Source organism: Pristis pectinata, chromosome 21, assembly GCF_009764475.1.
Source record: "Pristis pectinata isolate sPriPec2 chromosome 21, sPriPec2.1.pri, whole genome shotgun sequence".
NCBI classification, from domain to species: Eukaryota; Metazoa; Chordata; class Chondrichthyes; order Rhinopristiformes; family Pristidae; genus Pristis; species Pristis pectinata.
Window position 1 is genome coordinate 9,944,208 of NC_067425.1, and position 18,932 is coordinate 9,963,139.

The 18,932-nt window shown below is 41.0% G+C and overlaps 1 protein-coding gene across 1 annotated transcript in view; it reads right to left on the reverse strand.

The window, feature by feature from the left end:
• Positions 1-18,932, reverse strand: part of LOC127581485 (max-binding protein MNT-like) — a 111,371-nt gene that overhangs the window by 83,596 nt on the left and 8,843 nt on the right. The window contains 3 exon segments of the mRNA XM_052035944.1: positions 13,821-13,932; positions 14,045-14,060; positions 14,063-14,081. Coding sequence (XP_051891904.1) covers positions 13,821-13,932; positions 14,045-14,060; positions 14,063-14,081 — 147 coding nt within the window.

Below are 18,932 nucleotides of genomic sequence, written 5' to 3' on the forward strand. Positions count from 1 at the left end.
AGGACTGTTTGCAGCCTGAATATTTTCTATAGGTACTGATGCAGCTGTCAATACCATCTATAACCCAAAGCTAACCCCACTGAGAGCCAAGATCAGAAGAAATAGTTCAAGGATCTCCTCACGGTAGTGTAGCAGTTAGCGTTACACTTTACAGCGCCAGCAACCCGGGTTCAATTCTGACCACTGTCTGTAAGGAGTTTGTACATTCTCACAGTGTCTGCGTGGGTTTACTCCTGGTGCTCCAGTTTCCTCCCACATTCCAAAGACGTACAGGTTAGGAAGTTGTGGGCATGCTATGTTGGCGCTGGAAGAATGGCGACACTTGCGGGCTGCCCCCAGAACATTCTACGCAAAAGATGCATTTCACTGTGCATTTGGATGTACATGTCACTAATAAAGATATCAACTACAGCTCAGTCTTTGATTCCAGCCCACAACAGTTTATTTGGTCTTTGCTGCAATTCCTGACCGAGAGAAGTTGAAGAGGCCATGTGCAAATTAAAAGCACAGGAAGCCCTTGGGAGTGGACAGTATCCCCAGTGAAGTTGTAAAACACAGAGGTAAAGAGATCTAGTCAGGAATCCACAAAGTCATCTCAGAAGATATATCAGGGGACCTCAGCAATGCCGTAATCATTACCATCTTCAAGAAAGCAGATTGTAGTAACTGCAGAGGGCTCTCCTACTATCTGCCATAGGGAAAGTCATCAATAGAGCCCTCCTCAACTGTCCCCACCCATTGCCAAAGAGCTGCTCCCTGAATCACTGTGTGGATTCTGTCCATCTAGAAGCCCAGTGATCATGATCTTCACTGCGTAAAAACTCCAAAAACAAAACTGCAGAGAGCAGCACCAAACCTCTATATCTGGTCTTTATCCAATTCCCCAATGGCTTTGACAGCATCAACTAGGAAAGGCCATGGATAACATTTCTAATTCTACTGCCTGAAGAAATACATCTTCATCTTATTCTTGCCTTATGATGGCCGTGATCCTAACCAATGGGTCTACAACAGAGGCAACCTCACAGTGTCAAACCAGGTTGTGTCATTGTCCTGACAGAATCAAGGTCAAGCCAATTACATAGTCGAGCTGTAGTGTGCTGCAGGTCATTGCCTGCCTTTGTATGTGCACAGAGGCCAAGCTATCATCAAATGAGGGGTGGGACTTGCAGTCAACATGCAGCAACCTGCCCCCTCTATACACCATCCTCTGACAATAAAGGTTCACGGGGACACCCTGGAAAAGGTGGACCACTTCTCATATCTTGGAAGCCATCTCCCAATGAAGGCAGATATCAATGATGAAATCCATTGTTGCTTTTGGTGAATTTTGGGAAAAGGGTAATTTAAGTTTAAGATCTCAGACTTGGCACAACACTCGTGGTCTATCAGATAACAGTGACCCCTGCCTTTCTATATGGCTCTGGAACTTGGACTACCCGCATCAAGTACCTCAAGACACAGGAGAGATTCCACCATTGCTGTCTCTGCAAAACCCTTTAAATCCATTGGAATTAAGCAAATCAACATCAGCGTTCTCTTCCAGATCAGCACCAACTCACAGACAACATTCCTAATATTGAGGCTCAGATTAATCTGAGTTCCTTAACTAAGTTAGTTGAGGAACTAGTTCTGATGGAGGATCTTTGACCCGAAACGTTAGCTGATTCCTCTTTCCACAGATGCTGCTTGACCGGGCTGAGTTCTTCCAGCGTGTCTGTTCTTGTTTCAGATTCTAGCATCTGCAGTTTTATTTGGTTTCGTTTTACAGCAGAGAGAGAAATGGAGGGGTACAGCCAAATATGGCTACCTTCAACAGTCAGACCAGCTGCAGTCAAAACCTTTTTTGCCAGCTACAGTGACGTAGAGGACTGAATGAATGAATGGCTTGCTGAACACTTACTGGAGAGCTTAAAGAGTCAATTATGTAACGTGGAACTTAATTTAAGCCAGATATGTTTTCCTGAGGCTAGCCCAAAAATGGGTAATTTTTTGAATTCAGTGTCAACAGTCGATATTGGGAATTTGAGCTCCATTCTAGGCTCCAATCCTAAGGATGACATGGTCACCCCACAGAGACAAATGGAATAACAGCTCTCAAAAGGGAACTGAATAAATGCTGTAAGTGAAAATACTGCAGGGCAATGGGAAGAAGAAGGAAAGTAGGGTTAATTGTACAACTTTTACAAAGAGCTGCCGGAGATATAATGAGGCAAATGGCATCCTTTGATGCTATATGATCCTCCAGGTCCTCGTCAAATAATGCAATGGTACTGGTTTTGCAACTTGTCCGAGGAACGCCACCTTTAGATTTATGGAACACGTTTATTCTGACTCAGAGGCAATAGCACTACGCCCCCCGAGCCAGTCTGACACTTACATAACTCGCATTTAGATGCAAACCATCCAGTGCCAATCTCTTCTAAGTATCTAGCACAAAGATAAAAATAAATTGTAAGAAATGCCTAACAGGTGCAAAGTTTTTGTTCGAAAAAAATTAACAAAAACAAATTATAAATGAATACCGTAATCATGAAGAAATGTTTCTTGATTTAATGACAAACATAATGTGACGCAAGTGCACCGGTCACTTGACAAGTATGTGTAATGGCTCTTCATACTTGCCAAATAATTAAAAGCCTAAGAAACTTTCTTTTCAAAACCCCCTAGCAAAAGGTAATGCAAATAACATGATATTGCATCGAAAGTAAGCTCATTCTCATTAAATCTTTAATCTAACAACTGTGCCCACTTTAAACGTGGGGAAAGGTCCAAAATGCTCCTAATGTGCAGGTGATGGGTGGATTCTTTTCATAAAGACTGTTTAATCAGTAAAAACAGAACAGAGATTTCCAAATGCCGTGAATGTTTGTAAGTGCGTGCGGATTTGAAAGAAAATGTTAGGGATTCTGTATCCTTCAATGTTCCTACTTCAGTGGAAAGGATTTTAATGATTGTTATATGACTAATGGAATAGCAGATTTAACGTAACAATTATGCTCTTTTCAAATAAGTTGGGAGGTACATGCATGATACCACAAAACATAAATTAGATCAAAAAAGTAAAAACAAAAGCATTTGTTGCATCTGAATAACAACCTCCTTTTTTTAAAATCGTGCTTGAGTTGATGCGCAAATCTTTTATGTTTGACTTCCACCTATTAAATTGCAAATTTGAGTATCTCTGGGAGAATTCCTCTCTGTTAATCTGGTTGACACAGTTAAAGCACAAAGGGGCTGAAATCATTACAAAACAAAAGGCTGTCCCTACAGCTGCACCAACAATCAATAATTCACTTTCACTGTGCTCTGGAACTTGAGTCTGCACCCACACCACCATCCCCCACTCTGCGCTACTTTCAAAGTTGGCCCTAAATCCAGCGAGGCACAAAAGAAGCAATTGCCTTAATGATTTCTGTTGTCTGATTGTCTGCACACTCCAGATACAAAGTTGATTTCCTATTTTACATCTACATCTTTGTATATAAAAAGGTTTGTGAGCACCTAGGTCACTCCAGTAACAAAGTTGCACAGTCTAAATACTACTTGCAGTGGTTATTGCAAAACTACATTTGCATCAGTACTGAAATCAGGTTCCAATTGTGCAGCTTCTGCATGGCAGTGTGACTCGTGCACTACTTTTTGTTTCAAAGACACAACACAATCCTGGCTGCTACACAAGTTATATCAGACATGCTTCATACCACGGAAGCATGTTAGAGAATGGGTCTTAAACCCAAGATCTGCAAAAGAAAGGTCCTTTGCCAACCTGCCCCTACCATATAAACCACACTCCAAACAATAAAAGATCCAGTAGGAGACACTGGAAAACATGGACCATTTCTCAAATTTCCCAATTAAGGTACTCAGCAATGATGAAATCACCATCGTCTCAGTAAGCCGACACAGCCTTTGGGCAACTGAGGCAAAGTGTGTTTAAAGGTCAAGATCTCAAACTTGGGCACAGTGAGCATGGTATACAGGGCAGCTACGATCCCTGCCTTCCTGTTCACTTTTGTGACACGGACTACCCGAAGGAGCAATACCACCAACGCGATCTCGACAAAATTCTCCAAATCCATAAGCCACCAACATCAGTGTCCTCTCCAGGGCCTACAAGCCCCAACAATGATGTCCTAATTACACCTAATTAGTTCCGATGTGCATGTCATCAAGTGCACTCAGAACTTGAGACGAGTTTCAAAGAGTTTGGTCACTGGAGTCTGGATGGCATCTGGTAATCCACAAAACTTGCTGGTGTACTTCACATTATACTCCACAAGCAATCAGAGCTATCAGAAGGTAAAGTACAAGTTGCTTCCAAATGAGCTCAGCTGGTGCTCAGAAGGCATTCTAGTGTGTGACTCATTGACCCAACATTTAATTTTTTTTTTATTTTGCATATCCAATAGAGTCCTTTTTTTTTAAAAAAGTTAGTGTATACGGATAGTATATGCTGTTTACAAGAAATCACTCACTCATTTAGCAGAGCCATTAACAAAAGGAAAATGCACTTGTTATTTAATAAGGTGATCATGTTTCTGCACGTAGCTCTACACCCACACTGCCTGATGGAAGCCATCTGGAAATAAAGTTATAAAGTAATGCTGGTCACTGCCGCAAAATGCAGTGACATCCTGACAAGTAGTAGTATTTTCAGCAAATACCAGTCTTTTTTCCATAACGTAACTTTCTAAATGATTCAGTGGGTTTATGCTGCAGCTGCAGAGACTAGGAAGGTCTCAGATTCGATCCTGAGCTAGTGCTGACTTAGCTCATTTCCACCAGGCTGACAGTAGATTCTTCACCAAGCAACAAACAAACTGCTGGAGGAACTCAATGGGTCAAGCAGCATCTGTGAGGAGAAAGGAATTGTTGAGGTTTCGGGTCAAAACCCTGCATCAGGACTCTTCGACTCAAAACATCAACAATTCCAGATTCCAGCATCTGCAGACTCTTGTGTCTCCAGTAGATTCTTCACAATTGGTTTCAATGTCCCTGTGTCAGGGTTGGCCAACCACCCACCATAAAAAGGTGAAAGTTGAGCAGAGTATGGACTGGATGTCGAGGCTACCAGAACAATAATACACACCTAGGCTTGAGTTGGAGTTCTAAATGGATGGAACTGCAAAGCAACATCAGAAGCACATTCCATATTACAGATCAATGTCACAGAGGTTGAAGTTAATCTTATTCAAAAGTTAATACCTCACAAAAGTGCTGTTCACACTACTCTACCAAGTGCTGGCAGTATGCCAGCAGACGGGTCTGCAGTTTGGACTAATGAACTTGGACATTAGTCAGTATTCTCCCATCTAAAAGCCAGGGGAAGCTTTAATTTTTATTCTAAATAATAACAGAAATGATTTTAAATTATAATAATAGAAATACATTCAGGGATGGTTTTGTCATGTTATGAGGAAAATAATTATCATCTAAGTCAAAGAAGACATTGAGAAACTGTGTGCGTGTGCCTGCGTGAAAATAGAGATGGAGAAGTGATGAGGTTCGAACAGGAATTCCAGAGAATGAGACCCAGGCAACTGAGGTTACCAGCACCAAAACCAAGGGTTTGATGTGCTGACCCTCAACAGAATGATTTAGCTGAGGTTATAAAGCAGTGAGGCATTTCAAGACCATTAAGTAAATAATACACAAACAAATTATTTGGTCTAGTAAATATCAGAACCTAAAAAAGAAAAGAGAATAAAACTTCATTCTTGTGCAATGAGGGAGAGATTTGTAATTCAACTCTGGTCCCAAACTACTTTCTACCTAAACTGCTGGTGTAGATAGAAATGAAACAATCGTCACAAGCACATTAAAGGCAGAACATGGCCTGTTTCTGTGTTGCTAATGTTATGCAATACTCAATCGGCTAAATTGCTATCAAGGTTAACATTGACCCAACTTTCACAGCAATTCAAAACACAATTGAACCCTGTCCCCCAACCAGGGGTTAGTTGCTGCCCTAAACCTGAACTGAAACTTACAGGGAAAATGTTCAGCCAGTCTGTCAGACAGCCATTATTGTGGCCTCTTGATTTCAACTCTGCACTGCATAATGGGTAGGAGAGAATTATAGTGGGATTTGTTGACCAAATTTCTGGAAAGACATTGGGACAGTGCACCAGTTTTTATGGAATCACAGCCTAGACCGAGTCCAAGTCCAAAAATTGTTGCTTCAAGTCCCATTCCAAAGACTTGATCCACCCAGACACATTAGTGTACAAGATGATAAGGGGCATAGATCGAGTGGACAGTCAGAGACTTTTTCCTCAGTGCGACAATGGCTAACACGAAGGGACATAATTTTAAGGTGACTGGAGGAAGGTATAAGGGGGATATCAGGGGTAAGTGTTTTTTTTTTACACAGAGAGTGATGGGTGCATGGAACGCACTGCCGGCAGAGGTTGTGGGGGCAGATACATTAGGGACATTTAAGAGACTCTTAGATAGACACATGAATGATAGAAAAATAGGGGGCTATGTAGGAGGGAAGGGTTAGATAGATCTTAGAGCAGGATAAAATGTCAGCACAACTTTGTGGGCCAAAGGGCCTTTACTGTGCTGTAGTGTTCTAGGTTCTATGTTCTATGTTCTAGGGATGTTCTACACTGGCATACAGTCTTTCAGATGAGATGTTAAGCCAAGGTCTCAGCTGGAATGAAAAGAAAGATTCCATTGTATTGTTACTGCTGCCATGCCCAATTATTAAATCACTCAATCACATCACAAAGATAGATTATCTGGCCACCTACCTCACTGCCATGTGTGGGACTAGCCCAAATTGTCTTTCATGTTCCCATCAGTGCAACTGTCATCACACTTCCACTAATTATTTCATTGGGTTTAAAGCACTTGGGACCCCCTGAAGTCATGAACAGAACTTACAAATGGAAGTCCTTTCTATACAAATGATCTTGTATCAAATGTTCAAAAGTGCCAAAGATAGGCACTTTAAACAAAGTGATAAAGCTAGTAATTTCCTGCTGTTTATATGATCCTTGGTGCTAGCTTGGCCCCAGGAGCAAAAATTCGGGATTGGTTTATTCATTTGTGAGATGTGGGTGTCACTGGCCAGCTAGTATCTATTGTCCGCCCCTAACTAATCTGGAGACAGTGGTGTTGCATTGCTTTCTTGAACCATTACAGACTGTGTAGTGAAGATAATCACACACTTCTAACAATTATACTCAATGTGGCCAATTTGACCCCATGAAGGATCATTGACCTGAAAGTCTTGTGTCTTTCTCCACGGATGCTGCTTGACTGCTAAATATTTCTCAGTTCTAAACAGATTTCCAGCATTTGTGTAATTTTGTATAATTTAGCTTTTAGATACATTTTTGCTTTTCAGAGCACAGCTCTTAAAAGGGGCCAACCCAAATGAAGTAACTGCATTTTAGAAACCATGTGTTACAACTATGTCTCGGTCAAGACTCAGTGATCAAAGTCAGAACTAATCTATTAATATAATTTAGCATGTGTAGCGGTTGCTACTGCGGAATAAAACAAGACTCGACTCGGAGGATTGCCAAACAGAACTGGTTTATTTTCCCGCCTTGTGCGGGCCCTTTAAGGGAGAGAAACTCCCGCCCAAAAAACCGGCAATGACGTAAGTCCTACGTCATCAGGACTTTCCCGCGCGCGGGTTCTCCCCGTCGCTCGGAAAGACGAGGCCCGCCGCCATCTTGGGCCTCGTCGCTCCGACGCCGCGCGACCCGACTGCCGAGCCGGTTCGCCCGACTAGACGGTGAGTCGCCACACATGAATAATTTCATATTTCAGAAACTAATTTTTCAAAAAGCCACCAACTTATTCATTTACAGGGATAAACTAAGACACTAATATACCTCCAGAATCAATTAATGTGCACTTTAGGGCTGTCTTCATTATCTAGGACACCAAGTTTACAGACCACATGCAAGATATAGGCAGGATTTTATTGTATCCCAACATTCTCCCCTCCTATTCTATACTGATCTCAGTTTAGCATCATGAATTTATCTTGATCTATGTTCATGAAAGATGTTTTGGTGCTTAGCACAGCAACATGAATTGTATTGTGCTATCCACAAAGATTGAGCTGCTGTGGCACAGAATGAGGCCAATTGGTCCATCACCTTTATACAGACTCCTGCTAGTCCCATTTCCCTGTCCATATCCCTGGAAGTTGCTCTTTCTCAAGTGCCTATCCAATTCGCTCTTGACTGATTTATTCTGTTTCCAGCACTCCTATAGGTAGAGAATTCCAAATTATAACTGAGTAAGAATGTTTTTGCTCACATCTCTCTGGCATCTTTTACCCAAACTGTTAAATCTATTCCCCCCTCCCCCTCACCACACCCACCCCTCCCAAGTCCTTGAACCATCTACTGATGAGAGCAACTTCCCTGGATCAACCCTGCCTAAACCAGTCATAATCTAGGACATTATGGAGAAACCACTGGCGGAAATACAACTTAGACAAGATGAGACAGTTGCTTATTAAGATTGCTAAAAAATAGAAGCCAAGAAATGAGGTTCACTTCTCAAGCCTTGTCATTGCCCCTCACAATAATGCTCAGCTCCTTTGGTACCTCTGTTTACCACCTGCATAAAATTCCTCACTGTACTACTACAGTTTGAGAATTCATTTAGTAGTACAATATTTAACATCATCCCATTAGATCCCTTGTGATGGCAGTCTTATAAACATTCACTGTGGACATTACAGTAGCAACCTACTTCACATAAATGCATGCAAAAAAACCCATCAAAATTCAAATGGCAATAAATTCTGCATTACAAGTGTGGTAACAAAAATTACATGTATTCCTCCAAAACATTTATCATTCTTTATAATATCTACCAAATATCTATCTGGTGGAGAGAATAACATGGGAAAGATTATGAAGAAAGTAACAATCTATTAGGGGTACTCCATTTTTGATCCTCCAAGAACGGGCTGCAGATGACGCTAATCCCATTTGGGGCAGTTATGAAACGCACCCAAAACCTGTGGATCGGTGCTATTTCTCTGCCAATAAACAGATCTGTGATTTGAGGGAATTGAATTAATTTGAAGAATTTAAAGGCAGGAGCTCAGCATGTCTTAGCTGACTCGAAACACAAGTTTTGTCTAGTGGGGGAGGGGGGAGGACAGGGTGAAGATGAGAAAAAAAGGATTCACTGTACAATAGCTAAAAAGTTCCATTTCCAACTTCTTACATGAGGCATCCAGGAAATGTGCCAAGTCCTGTTGAAAAGACAGGCAGAAAATAATCCAAGAGTACGCCAGTTGCTCATGGAATAACTGTGCAGACTTGGACCTGAAACCTAATAGACCCCCTTGTTGCATTGGTCTCTGGATAGGAAACAAAGTACTACTGTACATTCAGTACTTAAAGCAGGGTCAGATTTTTGCTTATTTGTCTTTTGTGGAGAGAGAAACTTTTCATTCCATCCAAACCTCAAGTAGACAGAATTTGGTTTAAATCTTTTTGAGGTTGATTAATTCAAGTTGCTGTCCTATCAACCCTTCACAGTACGAAACCAAATGGAAGCAGGCTGTTCACAGGGGTATAGCAGCGTAATGGTTACATTGCTGGACCGGCCTACCAGAGGTCTACACTAATGATTGGATGACATGAGTTCATATCCCACGACAGCTAGGGAATCTAAGTTCAATTAATTAAACAAACTCTGAAATTGGAAAGCTAATATAAGTGAAGGTGACCCTGAAGCTACCAGATTTTCATTAAGAACCCATGTTGTTCATTAATGTCCATTAGGCAGGGTAATCTGCCCTACGTGTGACTCCACACACAATAGTGAATGAAAATGACTAGCAAGCTCCTCAGTTTGAGAGCAGTAAGGGGATGGGCAATAAATGCAGCAACACGTATCCCAAAAGTGAACAAATTAAAATCTGATTGCATTTTTCATGGTTTAAAGAGACAGTTATTCATTTGAAAACCCATTTTAACTGGTGATTTGCTCCCTAACAAGACCGTCAGTACACTTATTAACATCTGGTTCAAGCTCTTGCAAAAACACTCCTGATCATCTTTCAGTTAGCATACCATTATCAGCACGATCGTATCTCTTAACCCTCGTAGCACCGTGTGGAAATTCTCACTCACCAGCACTCATTTACAATCTTTAGTTTAACTAGCATGATTCACACTGACAATGTGTCAGGCACCTGAAGATTGCAGAGCAGATAAAGGACAATAATACCATGAAGTTATACTGCAGAATAACCAAGTTTAAAAAAAAGAATTTGTTCTTAAGAGTCATAAAGCACGGAAGCAGGTCCTTCGACCCAACTCATCTGTGCTGACTGTGTTGCCCAGTGAGCTGGTCCCATCTGCCCGTGTTTGGCCCATAGCCCTCTAAACCCCGCCTATCCATGTGCTTATCTAGATGGCTTTTAAACTGTTGCTACTGTACCCGCCTTAACCACTGTTTCTAGCAGCTCATTCCAAATATGCATCCTTTGAGTGAAGAAGCTGCCCCTGTTGTCTCTTTTAAATCTCTCACCTCTGATCTTAAATCTATGCCCTCTTATTCCACATATTTTGATGTTTCTAAGTTAATCATTTGTGGAGCACAAAAAGATAAAAAGAGAAAGTGACAGAAATTCTCAGCAAGTCAGGCCATATCCGTGGAGAGGGAAATGTGGTTAACATCATAGGCACCTTCGACAATGTGTCTCGATTAAACCCTAAAGCCCCAAAGTGCCACAGGAACATGAAAGCTCCTGAATAAGGCAGCAGTGTTACCACTGAGCCAAGCTAAAATTCACGTCTGTTAGGGTAATGACATCAGAAATGAAGTAAAATTGTGTGTTCAAAAAACACAGATTACAAAAGAAAATCTGAGGAAACACTGCAAAGTACTTATGATTGCTGCTGTTTTATTGTGGGGTTGGAAAAATGATTACCATTTAGATTTCGGAAATAACTTGGGACCTATTGTAGCCCTTAAAAAACCTCGGTTCTTTGCCTCAGAAGATTTTGACGCTTTGATTAAAAGGGACAGCAAAGCATAAACATTAGAAAAGGAAATGCCACACTGGGATATTCAAAAACATTACACCACTTAAGATGCAAATTATTTTAAGATTAATGTGAAGTTGGTCATAATTGGGATTTAAAGAGTCTTAAAAAAAGCTAAGTAATTCTAATACAGCATGATCCAAAGTAGTATTGATCAACTTAGAGTAATACATTTTTTACATCAACACAAGACTGTAATTTTTCAGTCTTGGTACATGTGACAATAATAAACCAATTACTTATACACAAAGTATTCTAGTGACTACATAACGCTTGGGCTATCCCAAGGTGGGGAAAAGGTGCATTTTAAATGCCAGTGCACTCTTTTTATGCTTAACCTGATGATATGGACCATTCAGTTCCAAACTATGTATTCTAGAACCCTTTCATGCAGAAATTGGGTAGATGTTGGACAATTTAGCCCACTCGTTTAACAATAATGCAAGACTCCTTCCATAAACAATGCTTTTCTCCCCCCCTTAGAAGCTTAGAGATAAGTGGTTTGATACTGTGAATTACTGCCTTCTTGCATCCCCAACACAACCACCCCGACCCTCTGTTAGTTCTGCACAGAAAAAAACAATGACCTTTCAGGATGTCCAGAATCATTTTCCCCTCATAGAACTCTCAACTATAATTGCCGCCGTAATGTGGGAAACACGGCAGCCAATTTGCTTACGGCAAGCAAAATATGACAACATCTTAGTCTGTTTTCTTTGGTGTGGACTAAGGGAGAAATATGGATGCAGGGTAATTCCCTTGTCCTTTAAAATGAGTATCTTTCTGAGCGAGTAGATTACATCAGGTTAACATTTCAGCTAAAAGACAGCAGTTCTGAGAATGTATCATCCCTCTGTACTGCACTGGAGAATGAGCCTAATTTTTTTGTGCCAAAAAAAACTGTGCCCAATTCTCTTCTACGGGACTTGAGGACACATCTTCTTAATCAGAGACAACACTGCTACCAACTGAGCCAGTTGCCATAACGGTAATCTGTGGCCAATTTTCTTGATCTACTGGTAAGAATAAGCTTTAATTCACACAATCAACCTTGGGCTTTTTCCCTTTTAAATTGTATTAAAATATGGGCAGTTCTGGGCTTTGGACAAAGAGTCTTCTGGGAACCAACTTGACAACAGCCAAATTCATTTGACTGGAACTCACTACAGACAGGAGGGACATGAGACCAACCGAGGTGGATGAAAGGACAATCTGCTAATGTACAGGGGCAGTCAATAGATTTAAAAAAGTATCAGTGGGTTTTCCACTTGGGAAAAGTACATGCAGTGAAGAACTGTAGTGTATCATGTGCTTTAACTTGTGCCTTAATACCGGAGAGTTGGAAGATGAGGAGTTTGAAATTATTCCAAACAACATTTATGGTACACAGAGATAAAGGCAGAAACAATACATTGAAGAAGCAAAAATCAACATGGGGATAGATACTGCTGCAAGTCATTCAGTTGTAAAACAAGATATTTAATTGAAATACTTCCATCACCTTCTACTGAGGCAGGATAACTGCCTACATGGGAGATACCCTCTCTACAATCTCCCTACATAGGAGATACCCTCTGTTAAGGTGAACTGCATATTAGACTCAATAGGTAGTTGGGAAATGATTAATGTTCCTTCTTGAAGTTAAAAACTCTTCTGAAGTTGAGGTCAAGAAACTTATAACTGCACACATGTGTAAATAATTGACTATATAGTTTCACATACGTAAATAACTTAGCTAATTATATGGTTGTAGTTCTGTTTGAAGGGTAAGTAGTGAATATATGTATAGGGTGTCATTAAGAACTATAGTGTATCACACAATATAACTCTGATACATTGTTGTACCCAGATGCTGTTAGTGAGTTTTCGATCGATGTCTTGAATAAAGGATGTGTTGGCTAAGCTCTACCTTAATCTAAATGCATCTTCATTGCAACAGCTTAGAAGATACCCACTGACGCAACAGAAACAAAATCAGTAAGCATTAGAAAATATTCTGGGGGCTTAGGTTTAGAATATGGACTGAAAGGTCACCACGAGAAATCTCAGCATTGAAGCAAACGCCAGGTCATGAAGCAGTAACATCACCCTACACAGACCGTAGAGTCACACAGCACAGAAACAGGCCCCTCAACCCACCACATCAATGCTGACCTTTGTCCCCATCTCACTGGGGATCTTACTGAAGTTCCTCAAGCTTAAAATTAGTTTGTTACACAATCACAAACTTATTAAGAGTACATTTATCATCTCAACTCTTCATTATATTATGTTTATGTAACATCAATAGCTTTGAGTGACACTTTGCGTAGAAGCATTTACTTCCTGCTAGTGCTATTACTTATTTCCCAGAACTTAATCCCAACTTCTTACTCGGTCACATTGAGAGTCTTCTCGATTTTTACTTAAATCCTGCATGGATGCCACTGAATTACTTCCTGGAAAATTCCAAAATCATAGAAGATTGATCACAGAGACTGAGGAGTTTCATTTAAATATGTACTTTCCAAAAGAAAGTCCCTATTCTAGAGTAACAATAAAAACTTAACACACCCTCAACAAAACCATGAAATTTTAGGTATCAGCAAATTGAGGATGCTTTAAATAAACCTTCCCAGAGAAAATTGCATTAGCCACAAATCTGACTGTTTCTTCTGAAATACTTTGCACAGAAATGCCACAACATTGCAAAACAGAAAGAGACATGGCAGTCTGAACATTCAAGTTCCCAAAAGTTCAGTAAAGGTTACTAGAATCTCTCTATATTATTCATACCTGAATATATCGCAAGGCACTCCGCAAAACACTTAGGTTTGATGTTTTCTTATCATCCAGGATTGGGAATGTTCTTTTTCAATGTTCAAAACATTCCTTTAAATGAGCCCGCCTGTGAACCAAGGAATGCAAAAGGAGACCGTTTAAACTCTAGTAGTTTTAAAACGGGAGTCATTTCCTTCATCTTCCATCCAAACAGAATACTGATATCAGCCGGTACATACCTATTCTTCTCCAGTTATTGTGGACTTCCCGTGTCCCCTGCCCTGAAATTAAAAAAGAATTAATTGTTTACATATTATTCTAGTCACTCAACCAAACCTCACAAAAATTAAATGTAATGAGACAAAGTGTAAGGTCACACTGTCATTTCCACATTCATTTATAGCAGTTCCAAGAATCCATTGAGACAATGTGTTCTGCAGTTTTTCATTCATTCCCACTCTCTGCATGGCCTGTTATGAACTGTGAATTGGTTGGCACCCCTCCATGTTTCCTGTAAAAGTCATTTCATTCTGAAGACTTTGGCATCAACATCGTGTGCTCCTCTAAGGTAGATTATGACTCCACTGGTTTGAAAACTGAAAGCCCTCAGCAGGTCTCCTCAAAATCTTAAGCCTCTCTCCTAAACTCATTGAGGTGCCACTCCCCGAGTACTGGCAGCCCCCTGCCTCACCTCCTCCCACCACAGTAATTTTTTAAAAAATCTAGTCCAAGTCAATGAATATTGATCAACAATTTGATTATGGGTTACATAACCTGATTCTGGATAGAAATGAAGTACAGGTACCCCTGGTTGGTAATTTCTTCTGGGCCTACTGAGGTTAATATTAATCAATTAGCACACTTCTCAGACTAAGGTTTGAGCCTGGGAACTTACACAGGACAAAAATAGACATTCCACTTTTCTCTTTCTGCATTAAAGCATCTTCCATTCCATAATTCAAATAAGTGTTAACAAGTAAAATTATACAGATAGCAGACCATTTGGCCCTTGGTACCCATGGCAGCCTTGTGAAAGAGCTTTCACATTAATCCCACTTCCTTCCCCTTTCCCCAGAGCCTAAAATGTTTTTGTTTTCGATCACTTAATGTCCTTTTCTGAATTCTCACATAAGAGCGAAGATTAAAAAGAGAGGAAAGATGTGCAGAGAAACAAAGGACTGCAGATGCTGGAATCTAGATGAAGAACACTATGATGCTGGAGGAATTCAGCAGGCCAGGCAGCATCCGTGGAGAAAAGCAGGCGGTCAACGTTTCGGGTCAGGACCCTTCTTCAGGACTGAAGATCAGAAAAGGGGAAGACCAATAATATAGTAGGGAAAAGCAGAGCAGTGATAGGTGGACAAAAGAGAGGAGGCGGGGTGGGCACAGGGAGGCGATAGGTAGATGCAGGTAAGAGATAGTGATAGGCAGGTGCGGGGGAGGAGGGGAGAGCAGATCCACCGGGGGATGGGTCAAAGGTAAGGAGAGAGAGGAAAAAAGGGCTAGGAAAGGGAAGAAGAGAAGAAGTCTGGTGGGGTGGGGTGGGGTGGGGGTGGGATTACCTAAAAAGTGGAGAATTCATGCCGTTAGGCTACAAGGTTCCAGTTACAGGAACCACAGAGTACATATGTTCGGATTAGGTGTCAGGAGCTTCCACGGTTTACAAGGTAGAGATGTACTAATATAAACAATCTGCAAGGGCAGGAAGGGATGGTGTTTGTTCGTAGATCTCCAGATGAATTTTTAGGCAAGAGATAAGAAGGAAAATATGAAGAATCCATTAAGTTTCCAAGTCATGGGGAAAGAGTTAACAGTCATCAATATCAATGTTGACCTTTTTTTCCCTGTTTTGTTATCTGAGGGCGAGGACAAAGAGCCATTTAAGCCATTTACAGTTCCCAGCAAAATTATAAGCATATTCTTTATTGTGAAGGCAAATTTAATATGGGTGGAGTTAGTATAAAAAAAAGACACAATCACGGGAGATGGAGAAAAACTAGAGAGAAAAGGGAATTAACTGAGTGAAGGTGTCCACGTTCCCTGTTATTATCACTTTAATTCACAGACTTTATGTTAGTATTCATCATCGCCTGACTTTCAGCACAAGGGAAACCATCAACTTCACAAAGAAGACTTTACTGTTGAGGCACAATCTGAATAAAGCTTCAAGAACAGGCCAGCTCATCAGCCACCCAGTACATTGTGGCTGGGTCAATCGATCTTATAGCAATCTAATTCCTCTATAAATGTGACCAGAAATTAATTCCTCAGGTAAAAATTCAGAATCTGAACTGATTGAGCAATTTTAATTGTTGTCAGGAAAGTAAGGAGTCTTCCTTTCAGATTAGGATGATTGGAACTTTTTGTCTCTTGAAAACCAGGGTATATCTTCATCCAATTTAGTTTTTGATTCTCAAGGGTTAGCAGAATTGACAGCTTGTTTCAAGCATGGCTTGAATAGACACACAGGTCATCAGCAATTGCTGACACTGAATCAGAATTCATGGATAGCTCCCAGCCCAGAGTCAAACCTTCCAGACCATGCATTTAGATGTAACCAGCAACATGCAGTGCTCAGTCTTAGCTGCAGCTTACATCAACAATTCTTTCTTCAAGTCATGTAATAAACTAGCCTAATTAAGAATAGAAAAGGAATATTAATGCACTGCTTTATTGGCAACCTAAAACAAAATTTTATGTTCTGTGGAGTAACATAGACCATCTGGTACATTCAAGTAAACTGTGCAAGTCTACTGGGCTTTGACAGTACTTTGTTGAATTGCTTCAAGCTGGGACCAGTACATCACTACACAGTGAAATGTGGGTTCACCCACTGCACTGTGCCACCCAGGGACAAGTGCTTTCTCTTCAGAGAGGCACCAGGAGAGCTTCCATGCATCAATCATCTCAGCTTTCAGAGCAGCACTGCCAGAACCCAACTTCCAAGTTGACTGCACACGGTGGTCCAGGACATAGTTTTAACAATAAAATTGGGAGAAAATACAATTTTGCAGCAATAACAATAAAATTGGGAGATATATAAATTCTGCAGAAAAAAATTGCTCCAATCATGTTTAGAGCTACATAATCCCAAACATGTTGGTAGCCAGTGGGAGAATGAGGCAAGATATTCTTTATTAGTCACATGTACATCGAAACACACAGTGAAATGCATCTTTTGCGTAAAAATGTTCTGGGGGCAGCCCGCAAGTGTCGCCACACTTCTGGTAGCGACATAGCATGCCCACAACTTCTTAACCCGTACGTCTCTGGAATGTGGGGGGAAACTGGAGCAACCTGAAGGGAAACCCACGCAGTCATGGGGAGAACGTACCAAACTCCTTACAGACAGCGGCCGGAATTGAACCCAGGTCGCTGGCGCTGTAATAGTGTCGCACTAACCGCTACACAACTCTGATGTTCCCAGCTTGAGATCCAGTTTATCAGTAAAGTACATGCTGAAAACTCTACAAAACCAGACTATTTCCCTCTGAAACACGAACAGAACAATTCTTTGGGGATAACTGAATTACTCCCAAGGAGCCCGATCATCAACTGTCCAGCTGCCCCTGCGTTTTCCAAGAAGAGTTCAGAACTGGGATCCATATTCTCAACAAGAGGCAAAACGTTGCTCTGCATAGTGCTGTATTATCCAAACTTGTTTTTTGTCTGTTGAAAGGTCTTGGAATTATTATAGAGTCATAGAGTTATATAGCACGGAAACAGGCCCTTCGGCCCACCTGGTCCTTGCTGACCAAGATGCCCCATCCAAGTTAATCCCATTTGCTAGCATTTGGCCTTCCAAAACTTTCCAATGCATGTACGTGTCCAACTGTCTTTTAAAAGTTTTTACTGTACCCACCTCAACCACTTCCTCTGGCAGCTCATTCCACATACATACCAGTTTTTCTGTAAAAAAAGTTGCCCCTCAAGTTCCTATTAAATCTTTCCCCTCACCTTAAACCTATGCCCTCTAGTTCTTGATTCCCCAACCCTGGGAAAAAGACTGTAAGACTGTGCACATTCACCCTATCTACGCCCCACAGAATTTTATACACCTCTAAAAGATTACCTCTCAGTCTCTTATGCTCCAAGGAATAAAGTCCTAGCCTGGCCAAACTCAATGTCAAGACTTTCTAAAGCAAGTAGTTTGTGACCCAGTCAAAGACTTTGGCTTTGCAGAGCATTGAGCCTTACTCAAGTTTGTCTCTGTGTCAGGATGGTCACATGCAGCTTTGACCATCCTATTGCTGAAGAACAAACTCCATCAGCAATGAACATTTAGGGAACAACCAGTAGTAGCACATGCCAAATGGATGCAAATGAATTTCAAATCCAATTAAGATTTATGAGAATGTTGCCACCACTTGAGGGCCTGAGTTATAGGAGAAGGTTGGACAGGCTAGGACTTTATTCCTTGGAGCATAGGAGACTGAGGGGTGACCTTATAAAGGTGTACAAGATCATGAGGGGCAAAAGATAGGGTGAATGCACACAGTCTTTTTTCATAGGGAAGGGGAATCAAAAACTAGAGAGCATAGGTTTAAAGTGAGAGGGGAAAGATTTAAAACGGACTTGAGGGGCAACTTCTTCATGCAGAGGGGGGTGGGTATATGGAACGAGCTGCCGGAGGAAGCAATAGAGCCAGGTGCAATGATAGCTTTTGAAAGACATTTGGACAGGTTTATAGAGATATGGGCCAAATGGGACTAGCTTAGATGGGCATCTTGGTTGGCATGGACAAGTTGGCATTGGCATGGGCCTGTTTCCGTGCTGTATGACTCTGACTCTAAAAGAATGTTCTGACCTGCAATGCTACAGTTTTTGAACATTCCATAAGAACAAAGATTCTAGCCTCCCCAAGGATAAGCAGAAGCCCAAGTTCATCAGGAACATAATTCAGACCTGTTCCTTCTACTGGGAGTTCTGATGCTTTTATGAAAACATGAAATTTCATCTCATTGATGTGGAAGATGGCTGCACTCAAAACATCAAATCACTAATTGCTTTTGTATTTTCCTTAGGGCTTTATCAGTGCATTTCACTGCCTTGTGTAGAATGCATAGGGAACTCCAACTGAATAAGGGTCTGTATTTGCTTTAACATGCAGAGGGCCATTGTCCTTGT